The 15,104-nt window shown below is 39.3% G+C and overlaps 1 protein-coding gene across 3 annotated transcripts in view; it reads left to right on the top strand.

Moving 5' to 3' along the window:
• DDC (dopa decarboxylase) overlaps positions 1-15,104 on the top strand; it is a 70,689-nt gene that overhangs the window by 26,528 nt on the left and 29,057 nt on the right. For all 3 annotated transcript variants that reach the window (XM_061994954.1, XM_061994953.1, XM_061994955.1), the window contains 2 exons: positions 821-955; positions 4,274-4,417. In XM_061994954.1, the coding sequence (XP_061850938.1) occupies positions 821-955; positions 4,274-4,417 (279 nt within the window). The remainder of the gene's footprint in view (positions 1-820; positions 956-4,273; positions 4,418-15,104) is intronic.

Raw genomic sequence — 15,104 nt, 5'->3', positions numbered from 1 at the left:
ACTCACAGAATCTTAAATGTTGGAAGGGACCTCGAAAGATCATCTAGTCCAACCCCACTGCCAGAGCAGGATCACCTAGAGTAGGTCACACAGGAAGTCTTCCAGGTGGGTTTTGAATGTCCCCAGAGAAGGAGACTCAACAACCCCCTCTTTGTTCTTCACAGAGTATCCAAGACACAATTTTAACTCTTCCTGTTCCTTTCATCTGTGTAGTTTTGATGAAGAAAATGTACATAACTAATACTTTTAAATGCAGTTAGCTATATTGAATCATAGCTGGTTTACTTTTTCAGTGTTTTTTCTCTATAAGCCTCAATAATTTATTTGCCCAGAGAAACACTAAATGTTATATAAATAATATAAATATTAAATAAGCATTATAGTTATACATGTTGCTTGGTAGAAATTAGAGTTGACAGTCAGATTCTGATGCAAGTTAAACGTGCAGAAATCCAGAGTAACAGAAATCAACAGCTCCTCTGACACTGTTAGTCATTATCAAATGATTGGTGCCTGGTTTGAGATCCTTTTCACATGCATTGAAGTCTGAGTCCAGCTTTCCAGAACTGATTGCAAGATTTGTGCCTAAACTGAACAAGCATAGAGATCAAAAAGAGCAGACAGGGGCATGAGGAAAGAGGAGTGCAACATCAAATGGACATTTCTCCCTCGCCGTCACATGTATTCTTAAAAAGCACGAGATTGTGCAGTTTCTCATATGTGGTTTCTGTCAACAGCTGCAGATTTATACAGAAGAAAATGTTGCTTTTCTTATTCTGGAATTTCTTCCTTTTGAACTTTCCTTCAATCTATCCCACAGGGAAGTGCAAGCGAGGCCACCCTGATGTCACTGCTTGCTGCAAGAATGAAAACCATTAGACGAGTGCAGTCAGAAAAGCCTGAGCTAACGGAAGCAGACATCATGGGCAGACTGGTGGCCTATGCTTCTGATCAGGTGAGTACTCCTCAGAAACATGAAAACATGGGATCTATACTTAACAACTTTGGCCATCTCAATGGACAGGTGAATTAAGTATAAATTATTTGCATTGGTGACTATTTGATTTTACTTATTTAACTCCTACTGTATGTTTTAAGTGCATTCTCATGTGTGTTACCATAATAAAAGGAATAAATGTCCAGAGGTCAGTGTTGCTAAGTATTGCTTTTTTCCAAAAAGAGTTCATTTTAAGAAAATAAAGATACTTGAGTAAAGTGTTAATTTCAGTTGTGTTGAGTAAATCCAGACTATCTTTTGTTACATCTAGGCTTGTGTGTCCATGTGTGTATACCTTATTTTCCTCCTACATACACATGAATAAACACATACACCCTCCCTCTGTATACATGCATGGGTGCAGATGCATGCACAAAGACAAAATCTAGTGCATGAGTATAAAGAAAATTAGCCACAGTCCTTGAAGAAGCCCAATTTTTTTTAAATTTTGTTTTTAAGGAAGAACCTTCCAAAAATGTCCATGTATCTATACAGCTAAGAAATCAAATAAGAAAACAGAAAACATAATCCTTGACTTCTGACTGTGAGTGGTATTTAATAGACTGAGATAGACTAAGTTTTCAGCAGGCCGGGACTATGAGAGGCTTTTACTGTCAATAAAAGCAAATTTAGTCTTGTGAGTTCTGCTGCTCCTACCTTTCTGACACACTAATCCTACTGAAGGGCTAACTCATGTTGTTGATCTCAATAGCTGTGACATTTCCTTACCTAAATGTCAATGAGGTAGAAGAAATTTCCTTAGTACTTGATGTTTAGTTGAAAGTAATATCTGAATATCCAGAATATGACTACTACTAAGTGTATGTTAAAAAGCACTGGAGAAAAAGTTGGAAATACATTTGCTCTTTGCTGGTGGGAAGCAGGACTACACTTCTAGGGTGAAAAGGCACAAACAATATTTGTCTATTGTTTTGCATTTTTATTTTTGTCTGGGACCCTAAGGTCTATATTACACAGACCACCAGCCCCAGAGCTCAAACTCCTACCCAGTGATGCAGAAAGCCTTTTATTTGGTCTCATTTTTTGTCCCATGTAAATGGTTGACCTGAAATGAAGACTGACAAGCCTTTCTGCCCACTGAAGGTCAGAGGATCTTAAGTTTATATAAGGATTTGCCTTAAGATATTGCTGACCTTTCAAAGCAGATTGCTGCAGAGCTCACCGGTCCTTCTCCATTAACAACAGACCTGTGTGACTCATAGGCAATAATCTACAAAAGAAATTAAACCTAAGCCAGGAACATGCAGTGATAGAGCACTACACTGCAAGAGTGCATTAGGAGGGAGGTAAAAAGTTGGCTAGTAAGGAGACCCAGAGCAGAAAGCTTTCTTATGTCTTGGGACATTTTGGTTTCTAGGTATTGTGGGAAAATATCCCAGTGAAATAATTTTGCATTGTGGTGATGAGTAGAAAACAGGACTGACAACAAATCTTTCCTCAATAATTATTTGTGGAGTTGGAGACAACAGAAGGGAATTTCTGCCTGTTCTATTTGCCTGCGCTGTCCTGGTTGAGGCTCCTCTTGCAAGGGACACTGAATGAGACATCTCAAAGCTGAGAGGAGCATCCGGCTGCCCCTGACAGTAGCTGACTGTTTGGGACCAGGACAGAAGTCAGGGTAGTTTTTTAACATTAAATTTTCTCGGGACATTTCCTTCATCCACCATTTTTTTGTCCATGTTTATTTGGCTACCTTAAGCAGCTGCCACTCATTTCACTAATTTCTGTTTGGTTCCTCACTCTCCTTGAAAGCGGTGGGAAACTCCTGAGTACTTTAGTGGGAACTGAGAGCAGCAGATTACTAAAGATTTTTCATAAGGAAAAATTATCTTGACAGTTTTAGCCTTAAAATTGTGCATGGCTGTGGTCATCAGAGAGCCTTACTACAATTTTTGAGATTTGAGGAAGCAATTCAGAGGTTCTGACTAACAACCTCAGTGTATTACCAGAGTTTGTTTATTTGCAATTCTTCTATAAATCAGTTATAAAATACCCTTTTTCCATTGTCCAATTGAATTAAATATGGTATGGTTATGGTACATGCACTGTGTGTACCACATTCAAAAGTCAGTCTGGTCCAGTCTAACCTCCAATTTTTCTCAAGTTGGTGTCTAATTAGTTTACCAAAGTACATTAACACTGCTGAGGTACAAATGAATCGTAAATCTGCCTTTAAAACATACTCCAGGGATACATGAAGTGTAAAAGCAAGAACTTTATCCTCATTGGGTCCTATTCAACCTATGTTTTGACTGAATCTGTTCTGTGATAATATGCTAAGTTAAAGTAGTAAATGCTCTTGTAGGCAGTAGCAAGAAGCAACAAGGGTAGGATGAAACTTGAATGAGAATAGTCATGATATGAAAAGCTGAGAAATTTTTCTCTTTCAGATTAATGTAAATTTATGAAACTGTAGAAGGTGGAAGGTAAAATAGCGGGTTTTTGTTTGTTTTAGTCATGCTCTAAAGGAGAGTATTTTGTGGCTAAACATACCTTTTGCTGTTTAATACAATTATTAACGTATTATACTTCACACATTTGTAAGAATTTCTTAGTGTAATCTATATTTACTGAGATGTGCTTTATGTTCTATAAGGTATTATTTAAGGGGTAATCAAATAAAGTGGGTTATAAATAAAGAAACATATTGGAAATGATCCTTAATTGACTAACAAAATGAGTAAATGATTGAACCACAGTTTGGTCAATTGGTAATCTAAAAAAAAAATTATCATGTAAGAAAATATCTCAGTCTGTACCACACCATGACGTATATTTTTTTAGAGTTCAGCAAAGCTGTAAGCCATAAAGATATGCTGGTGAAGAACTGAATCATTATCAGGCATACGGACTATCTGCATGTGTTTTGGTTGATTTAGAGCCAAATCCTGAAGCTCTTAATCAATCCTACATAACTGTGAACATTTAATTAAAACTCTCACTAAGATTAATTGAACTCTTGTCTGAATGACTCCATGGCAATGTTCTCAAGAATACTTCAGGGTTTCTATTAGTGTAGTATGTCTGTATGTGTATGTGTACATGTGTTTGTATTTTATATATGTATACATGTCCATTTGACTATCTATTTATATGAAAGAGGGAGAGATAAGTATCTATTACATACCAGCAACAGTCCCAGGATCTCAGTATTGCTTTACTTGAAATAATGTGTTTTTTTCTTTTCAAATTCAACCAAATTTCTTATATTGCAATAAAAAGTACATGCCTTACAACTTGTTCATTTCTTCATAGGCTCACTCATCAGTGGAAAGGGCTGCATTAATTGGTGGTGTGAAGATTAAAAGTGTTCCTTCAGATGATACATTTAGTGTTTGTGGTTCATCCCTAAAGAAAGTTTTGGATGAAGACAAATCTTCTGGTCTTATCCCATTCTTTGTGAGTATTGGCTTTTAATTAACCAGTGGATTTATTGCTTCTGATAAGCTGCTTTTGAAATGAGATGATCTCATCCCTAACAGAAGGATTGATAGGCAGCCTAGCTAGAATACTGGGACAAGGTCCATGAGTGTTCTTCACACACCTTTCTGTGCAGGAGGAACAACAAATTGGAGCAGCTGGTTGAATGCCTCGGCAAAAATGATGTATTAAAAGGACTTAAATTAGACATCTGAATAAATGGAGGTGAATTTTGTAGCATCATGTAATCCTACAGTGTTATAATATCCTAATACTTGAATTTTGAACTGCCTCTTACAAAAATATACCTTTATTTTTCAAGTTCAAATTTACTTACACATAAAACAAGTTTAAAAGCAATAAATTAAATGATAATATCTCAAGTATTGTCAAGAAACAGTAGCTTTCTCTCCTTACTACTTTGACAAAGAAAGGAACTTCCATAATATATCACAAATATCATCAAGATCAGATGTTGTCGGGCAAGTATTTGTGAGTGTGTGGCAACTTTAACAGGTGAGCTATAGGGATCTGGTTGTAGAAGCTTTAGAGGTCATCATTTCTGTTATCTATCCACTTCTTCAGAGATTTTGGCTTCCACAGCAGTCTAGCAAAAGCAAATGTGTTTATATCTCAGTAGCTAAAGCTCACAATCCCCGAATTTTTGACACAGAACAGTTACATGTGGTAAAATTCTCAAGTTTGATTCTACTATGATAAGCACCTGATCAAAAAGAGTATATGATTATTCATCATATCTACTCATCCTGTTAGTTTGGAACATCATATTAGTATTTCAGGTTAAATCACAATTTTACTATTTGAAGGGGTTTTTATGCAGTAAGTAACCTCTGTCATGTTTTTATACATCATCAACAAAATATTTTGTTCATTTCTAAGTATTATGTTTCTACAAAGCTTGATATAGGCCATGGGCTGTATAGATCTATTCAGGGATATAATATGCTACCGATAATATATTTTTGTTGGACTCCACAAAAGAAAAATTTAAAAAAACCCCACCCCAACTGTTTTAGAAATGTAGAACTTTAGAAATGGGGCTTTAATGAAAGTAAAAATGTGTCACAATTTTTTCATAAAAGTCATATCTGACTTGACGGTTGTTTCTTTTCTTTCAAGTGGTAACATTTTCAAAAGGGCTACCATGACTTAAATTTCTATAAACTGTTTTCAGAAGAATTAACAAATTAAGCTTGCTTCTAGTCACAGATAAGTGCCAAGTGGGACAAAAAAGCTTAAATTTCTCCAAGCTGTTTTGAAAACATAATCCTTCTACTCTTCTTCTTACTAACCTTCAGTATCTGGCCAATGTTGCTTTGAAGGCTAATCTTGCCCTTCATCTCAGCACACTGGGCTGAGATATGGAAGGCTGACCACCCTGAGGAAGAGCCAAACTGGGGAGGAACCTCCTGCACTCATCCAGGGAAACCTGTGTGAGTAATCCTCTGTGCTACCTCTACACCAATGCACACAGCCAAAAGAATAAGCAGGAGGAACTGGAGATGTGGGTGCGAATGCAGGGCTACGGCCTCATTGCAGTCTGTCCTGGTTTGGGCTAGGATAGAGTTAACTTTGATGAGGAAGTAGGAAGGGGCACAGCATGGGCAGCTGACCTGGGCTGGCCAACAGGTATTCGATACCACACTGACATCATGCCCAGTACCTAGAAGCAGGGAGCCAGTCGGGGGCGGGGCTTGGGGAGCACAGGCGGGGCTGCCGGTCGGAGGGGGAGTCGCGTCGGGTCCCGGGTGGTGAGCAGCCGCGGCACGCGCCATTCCTTTTGTATATTCCCCTCGTGTACTGTTAAAACTGTTCCTTTTTCCCCCTGAACCTGTTCATTCTTATTGTTGTTCTATTAAACCGCTCTTATTTCAACCTACGCGGGTTTTTCCCCTTTTTCTCTGGTTCCCCTTCCCATTCCACCGGGAGGGGAGGAGTGAGCGAGCACCCTCGTGGCTCTTTGTTCCCGGCTGGGCAAAACCACGACACAGTCACAGACACGTGATGGGACAGCTGCCATGACTGGAGCACAGACATGGAGGGCTGTTCAGGAAAGACAGACTGACAAGGTGTGGAGGTGGAGATGCTCTCTATGTGAGAGAGCAATTAATGTATACTGAGCTGTGCCTGAGTGGGGATGAGGAGCGGGTAGAGTGCTTATGGGTAAAAATTAATGGGCTGGGCAAGGCAGGTGATATTGCTGTAGGAGTGTGCTACAGGCCACCTGATCAGGAGGAGGATGTGGACAAGGCCTTCTACGAACAGCTGAGAGCTGCCTCACGATCACAGTCCCTGGTCCTCATGGGGGACTTCAACTACCCTGATATTTGCTGGGATAGCCACACAGCCAAGCACACAGTCCAGGAGGTTCCTACAGATTGTTGACGACAACTTCCTGTCACAGATGATCGAGGAACCAACAAGGAGGGGTGTGCTGCTGCACCTGGTACTGACAAATAGAGAGGGCCTGGTTGGGGATGTGAAGGTTGGAGGCAACCTCGGCTTCAGTGACCATGAGATGGTAGAATACAAGATCCTGTGTGGGAGAGGCAGAACACAAAGCAAGACCATGACCCTGGATTTCAGGTGAGCCGACTTTGGCCTCTTCAAAGATCTACTTGGATGGATGTCATGGGATATGATTCTAGAAGACACAAGTGCCAATGAGAGGTGGTCAGTCTTCAAGCACCACTTCCTCCAAGCCCAGGATCAGTGTGTCCCAATGTACAAGAAAGGAGGAAAAGGAGGTAGGAGGCCTCCATGGATGAGCAAGGATCTGCTGGGACAACTCAGGCAGAAAGCAGCCATCTATGAGAGGTGGAAACAGGAGCTGGCTTCTTGGGCTAGAGCCCTTCTAGAATTAAATTTAGCCAGGGATGTTAAGGACAGTAATAAGGCATTTTTCAAGTACATCAACAGCAGAAGGATGACGAGGGGGAATGTGGGCCCGCTGCTAAATGTTGAAGGTGCCCTAGTGTCTGTGGATGCCAAGAAGGCATCTCTCCTTGCCTGGAGGACAGGCGAAGTGCCTGAGGACTGGAGAAAGGCCAGTGTCACGCCAGTTTTCAAAAAGGGCAAGAAGAATGACCCAGGAAACTACAGGCCAGTCAGCCTCACCTCCATCCCTGGAAAAGTGATGGAACAACTTATCCTGGATTTTATGACTGAACATATGAAGGATAAGATGGTTATCAGGGGGAGTCAACATGGCTTCACCAAGGGGAAATCCTGACCATCTTGATAGCCTTCTATGAGTGCATAACCATCTGGCTTGATGAGGGGAGAGCAGCACATGTCATTTACCTTGACTTCAGCAAGGCTTTTGACACTGTCTCCCATACATCCTCATCAGAAAGCTCCGGCAGTGTGGCTTGGATGAGTGGACAGTGACGTGGATCAAGAGCTGACTGAATGACAGAGCCCAGAGGGTGGTGATCAACAGCACAGAATCAAGTTGGAGGCCTGTGGCCAGTGAAGTTCCACAGGGATGGGTTCTGGGGACAGTCTTGTTCAACATTTTCATCAACGACCTGGATGAGGGGATTGAGGGTACCCTCAGCATGTTTGCTGATGACACCAAACTGGGAGGACTGGCTGATTCCCCAGAAGGCTGTGCTGCCATTCAGCAGGATCTCGACCAGCTTGAGAGTTGGGCAGAGAGGAACCTCATGAGGTTCAACAAGGACAAGTGCAGAGTCCTGCATCTGGGAAGGAACAACCTCATGCACCAGTACAGGCTGGCGGTTGAATTGCTGAAGAGCAGCTCTGCAGAGAGAGACATGGGAGTCCTGATTGATAATAAACTATGAGCCAGCAATGTGCCCTCCTGGCCAAGGCAGCCAAGGGCATCCTGCGATGCATCAAGAAGAGTGTGGCCAGCAGCTCGAGGGAGGTTTTTCTTCCCCTCTGCCCTGGTGAGGCCTCATCTGGAGTCCTGTGTCCAGTTCTGGGCTCCTCAGCTCCAGAGGGACAGAGAACTTCTGGAGAGGGCCCAGCGCAGGGCCACCAAGATGATCAGGGGACTGGAACATCTTTCAAACAAGGAAATATTGTGGGAACTGGGGCTGTTCAGTCTAGAGAAGAGGAGACTGAGGGGAGATCTTATTAACATTTACAAATACCTAAATGGTGGGTGTCAGAAGGTTGGGGCATCCCTTTTTTCTATGGTATCTAGCAACAGGACAAGGGGTAATGGGATGAAGCTGGAACAAAAAAAGGTTTCATTTAAACATAAGAAAAAACTATTTCACTGTGAGGGTGACAGAGCACTGGCAGAGACTGCCCAGAGGGGTTGTGGAGTCTCCTTACTTGGAGGTCTTCAAGACCCATCTGGACACATTCCTGTGCGACTTGATCTAGGTGGACCTGCTTCTGCAGGGGAGTTGGACTAGATGATCTCTAAAAGTCCCTTCCAACCCTACCATTCTATGATTCTATGATGATTCTGTCTGTATTTGTGTAGTATGAGAATAATTAGGGTGAAAAGATTCTTTCATACGTGAAGAATGCTGCTGATTTCTAGCCTGCCTAGAACTAGTGAGTCCTTGGGATGACCAAGCACATCTGAACAATTGCTTTCCAATTTAATAAGACTATGACTGAAAAACAAAACACCTCTAGAGCTTCTTCTTCTATGGACTGCACCCACTGAGGTGGAGACGTGCCATAAGGCATGTCTTACTTCACAGTTATATGGTACCAGCTCATAATATCTTATATAGGATCCTACTCGTTTATCTTACTGATAATTTTAAGCAGTCACAAGTACAGCACTATATCACATCTGTGTGCACTAACGACAAAGTTAATGTGTTTATCCTAATCTTTTATACATTAACAAAAAATAAATATTCATTCCTTATTATTTTTTTCTATTTATAGCAAGAGGAAGTAAAAAAAATCTGGTTTATGTATTCAGTGACTCCTTTAAAAAGGATGATTTAGCTGTTGTTTTTCTTCCTCTGTTTGCTTAGCTGTGCAAAACAGGCTTTCAAAGACAGTAGAAGCTCAGTAGGAGTTAATATGTCCTGTACCAGGTTTTCCATTTATTTGTATACATAAAGCATGTCAGCTTAGATTAAACTAGATCTCATTATTGTTATGGTTGGCCTCTTAACTCAAAAGGTGTGTTAATTTTCTGTCATGCTGAGCAGCTGTCCATGCACTGTATTAGTGCTCCCTTTTCTGGCTTGCAGGTTTCAAAAGCCTTTCCATTCTTTTGTTCTTGAGTAATTTGGTGCTGTTTTACTTTGTTCTGGTGAGAGAGATATGCACATTGCCAAGGAAACACCTTATGCCATTTTATTCCTTGTCTTTCTCTATTTATTGACCCTTCACTAAAGGGAGTGATTCAACATCAAAGCAAAAAGTTTAACAGAAGAGATTCTGCCTGAAGAGACTTGCGTCAGCAGAGAGATAATTCCTGATGAAGACATTTTGGTTACACCCAAGCTGTTACAGTCTCCCTTATGAGAAAAAACAAAAAGTTTTGTAGGGGATTAATGAGAAAATAGAAGCAAATGGCAATGTCTTATAGACATGATTCTCCTCATGTTTAATTATTAGACGAGGAAACGTATTGAACTTGATAGAAGTGCTTGGCTTGCAGAGTTGATTGGAGAATCAGGGCTGCGTTTGCTTGATGTGAAACAGATTCTGTCATTACAGCAATCTGGCAATTACAGGTTTGTTTTTCACATGCACAGGATTTGGCACTCAGCCTTTTTTGGCTTTAAAATGAGTCTTTGAATTCCTATCCACCATCAATATCTTTTAGCACTAGTAATGTGTAAATCATTTCTACAGTGAAAGCTATTGCCAATTAATGTACCCAGATCTCTACTTTTGTTTCCTCTTTTATTTCTAAGTTCAGATTTGTGTTAATTTGTCTCTTCCAAAATAGTTTGCAGAAATTGAAATAGAGGTATAGTAAAGCAAGCAGACTATGCAAACGATGCACTTAACTGTGCCAGGGTTGAGGTACTAAAGTTCAGGCCTTCATCTGGCAGCCAGCTAAGGGAGACCTTTATAGCATGTACAGAATTCGTGTCCATTTCATCAGTTATAAACATATGCCAGTGGTTAAACACATGTGTAAGTGCCTTTCTCAGTTGGGCTTTATGCCCCCAGCTTAAAACAGGCCTCTATGTTGGGTGAATGATACCAGGATGCTCAGATACAGAAACCACTAAGTTAAGCACTGCTAAATTCAGACGTAGGGTCCACGGCACACAACCTGGTTCTCCTGAATGTAAGTGGCCAATGAGCTTTATGCTGTCTTTCCTAAATTAACACTGAAATAGGGCAGCTGGCACATATATAATACAATATACTTCAACAGCGCTATCAAGTATGAAGCTGCTCTGATATGACTGCCTTGGTACTGAACAAGGGCTCAACATGGAATATCTCTGATCCTAGCTGAAATGGCTTTTCTGAATGATGATCTGCAGGATATTAAGAATCAGGAAGAGCAGGCACATGGAATCACTTGGGAAACAATAAATCAGAATTAGACTGATAGAGGAGCCATCTTTTCAGTAGAAAATATCACTTTGATCCTGGACACAGATTTCCATTTGGAAGAGGCATTTTTGAGACATGTAGAGATGTCTATGGCAATATTTCTTAACCCATAGTTATTGAATTATTGCTGTTTTGTAAAATATTAATGCTTGTTTAGTAATCTGTTGCAGTTTTCTTCAAGCCACAGACATTCTCATGAGTGTAAGTTGGCAAAAAAATGAGTAGGAGAAAATAAAAACAGTAAAAGAACATTGAAAGATCTGCCTCATTTTAGTTAATTGCAAATGAAAAACTTTGTGATGAAACTGTGCAAAATGCATCCACATCTTTTTCAGAAGCTGTAGGACATCTTCTAGTTGAAGAGATTGAGAGTAATTGCTTTCAGGCATCCTAAAGATTCAGGCATATTTCTTAACATAGCTGTTGATTTCGGGAAAGTAATACACAAGATGACCGATGCAAACATTTTAGCTGCTTCATATAAGCAACCAGGGCTGAGTCAAATTTCAAGTGCACAACCTGAAAAGGATAAGGCTGCAGGCTATACTGAGCCATCAGTCCCATTTCTGTGACGCAGACTGTCCCCTGCCCTTTTCACAAATGTGATTTTCCTGGTGTTTTACAGGTTACAAATTGAGTTACATTCATTGTGTAGTACTGAGGCAGGGTAACGAGACTCCTGACAAGAGCAGATGCTGTCAATTTCAGTGCTTTCTGAAAATTAAAACAAGTGGCTTGGAGGCTTAGACGTCTGCAGGGAGGACAATAAAATTATTTTAGAAACTGAGGTATACTTCACAGAATAAGCCATTATTGAAACAACCTAAGCATATGTTTGAACTTATACAATCTCACATTGAAGTAACTTACTCCTTATCCTGATTAGAAGTACTTTAACTGCAGTATGATGCTAATAATGATAATGTATAATTTTTTGTTGTGAAGTCCCCATGATTATTTTAATTGCTGGACTAGCCATGATAATTTTGCTCTATTCATGTCAGAAAGTCCACTTCATACTGTCATAAAATATAGATATAAAAGTAGAACAAAGTCTATAGTGCATTCTTTATTTGAGTCTGTTGCAATCCTGTAGGTTAACTCCTGTTCTTTATGTATACAGAAAAATGAGAATTTTCATCATTATATTCTCCATTTCGTGTGTCCCAATTTGTAGATCTGTAGTTCAGCCAAAGAAAAAACAATGCAGGTTTCTCCAGATTGTGGGAACATCTCAGAGAGGCCTAACATGATAAACATATTTTCATTCCACACATGCGTGCCATCTTAGTCAACAAAGGGAAGAAACTTACTCTTTTTAAAAAAATGTTCTGCAAGCTTTTTAAAAGCAACCTCCTTCAAAGGACAATTAAACTCCCAAAGAAGTCATAATGTACCTCAAGGCACTGTTAGTATTCTGTTCATCTCGCGTCTCAGGAATATGGGAAGGCTTGGCATAGATGAAGAACAGTTTATTTTGAGGAAAATACGTGTTAGCAGCAAAACTTTATTAATTATATATTTGATGTATTTCTCATTTTCTCAACTGTATTTGTTTCAAACTTGTGTTCATAGTAGCTTGATATGGAAAAAATACTTGAGTAGTCCCTTTCTTATTTTAATAATAACTTTTCCCATAGCCAATGTTTTTTATTGGTGCAATGAAATATGATTATAGTTGTTAATGTTGCTGTAATTGTAAAGTTGGGGGAACATGTATGCTGTCAGGGATAAAATGTTTTCAGAGTTTTATATGCCTATGTTTAATCAGGTCTGCCCTATACAAAGGCAGAATATGATTTCCTCTAAGGGTGTACATAAATTTATATAAATTGAGCACTACTTGAGTACTTTCCATTAAACAGAAAAATTCAACTCACTACAACAATTTTAAATATCTTTGAGTTATATAGTATATTATAGGTGCAGAAATGTTCAAAAGTGTACTCAGAGGGTTTGCCTTGCATTAGTTCAATATTAATATTATTTTAATTAGTTCAATATTATTTACTAAGTAGCAAAACAACCATCTCTCACTTTGTGTGAATTATCTGTCAACCTGGAACTTGCAAATGAAAATCCCATCACATTTGTCCAACTCTCTGTCTCCTAATCAGGTTATTTTTTCCAAGATGTCAGGCCTTTATAGTACACTGTCGCTACTTTATTTCATAGAATGAAATAAAGACAAAAATCATCTTGATGGGAAACTTGAAAAGCAAAAATAAATAAACATATCAAAACTTGCTGAGAAGTTGTTGGGACTAGTTAGGGAATCTTCAGAAGGAAACCCAACTTCTTCCTGAGATATGTACAGAACCAAATTGCTTCAAATTGTGACTGTAGATGATTCATAAGTCTCCAATATCCAACGGCTATTAGAAATAAAAAAGACAATAAAATCTCTAGATTGAAAGGAAGTGACAACTTATGAATGAGGATGAGTGTTCAGGAGAACAAATAAAAGGGTAAAATATTGATGGATATCACACAGTCGGTTTAAATGGAGCAGAAACACTGTGTGCAAATGTGTATCACCTTCTAAAAGGAAGGAAAATGACCCTCCCAAATAAGTTGGCATCATTTAAATTATAGTAATGGGGACCCCTAGAATTAATGAGACGTCAGTGAAATGCAGGAAAGATAGCATGTGAATATCAAAGCTACAAGAATAGAGCACACACTTAGCAAATGGAATGTGATGTTGGGCTGAAATAGTTGATAGAATTTTGGCAAACAATTTGCTACTGGCAGAAGACAATGAAATGATTTTTCTCAGAAGCAGAAAGCCTGTTGTGCTAGAAAGAGAGACTAAAAGCTGAAAGCAGATAAGACCACAACAAGTAATAAATATGAGCAAAATCCTTTGCTACAGAAGTACTTACTCAAACCACAATGACTATAACAGAACAAGCAAAATCCACTCTGCCCCACACCGTCCAACCACTGTCTACAACTCTCAGCTGGGCACCAGCCACATGTCCCTATTCTGTGGCCAAGGGCACCACTAGGGCAGCAATAACAACGCATGCTACTCTTCAATGAGGGCATTCTCTATACAGCACAAAGACCTACCCTACTGGACAAACTAAAGTAGAGGCTTAAGAAAGAGAAGATACTACTTGGCATGTTGAATGAGCCAGAGGAGTCCAATGCAGAGATGGAACTACTGGAAACATTTCCTGATTATATCACTCCTGCTACAAGGGAGAGGCAGTGAACCCAAAGGCTCTGTGTACCCACTCATTATGGAGCTGTGGGACAAAGATACATTGTATGGAGTTTTAATGTATAATTATATCTATGTTTTGCTATGACAGTCAGTATATTTGTTTCTTGAATGGTCTACTGAACAGACAAGTATTACTTAGGTGTTCCTTTGTCTTCTTATAGGCCTCGTCATGAATTCACTGAGGGATGTGTGCGCACACATACACAGTCAGAAAATTGTGTCTAGTTGCAGATATAAACAGTAAAACAGTGAAAGAAAATGATAGAGCATTGATAGTGTATTGGCAGAAAAAGTAAACAAAAGTACAAGAATCAAACCCCACAATTGTGGATTTTACATATTTATAGTAATCTCCTTGCTGTACTATATTTTGTGTGCAACTGTGGATAAATGATCTAATTCCTTTGTATTTCAGTACTCTAAAAAACAACCTACTTTATTTGCCTATTTAAAGTGTCTTTTATTATATAAAAATACAGTACAAAGCAAAAAAAAGACACAGCCTTTATCAGTGCTTGCAAAAACGAAACAAGTGTAGTGACAAAAAAATGAAATAATGTCAGTTTATGTAGAAGTCGTTCTTTTGTGCTATAATTCTGCCCACATATTCCCAGTAAATTGTTTTCATCTAGTTATATTCTCTTTCTGCTGTGAAACTTCAGCAGTCTTTCTGCTTTTGGCCTGCTGGTCATGCAGCAGGATACATTAAATTAGAACAAAGACATCAGAACAAAGGAAGAATGGTTCCAGTATTTTAGAATGAATTTGGAAGAAAAAGTTCCTCTGGCAAATAATCTTGCAAACCTAATAGTGAATGTATGCTGCTAGTGAACAGTCCCCAGATTGCACATCCATTGAGCACAAATCACTCATAAGTCTCTGTTATAG

This window comes from Colius striatus, chromosome 4, assembly GCF_028858725.1.
Source record: "Colius striatus isolate bColStr4 chromosome 4, bColStr4.1.hap1, whole genome shotgun sequence".
Classification (NCBI taxonomy): Eukaryota; Metazoa; Chordata; class Aves; order Coliiformes; family Coliidae; genus Colius; species Colius striatus.
This window is presented reverse-complemented; position numbering and strand designations above follow the sequence as displayed.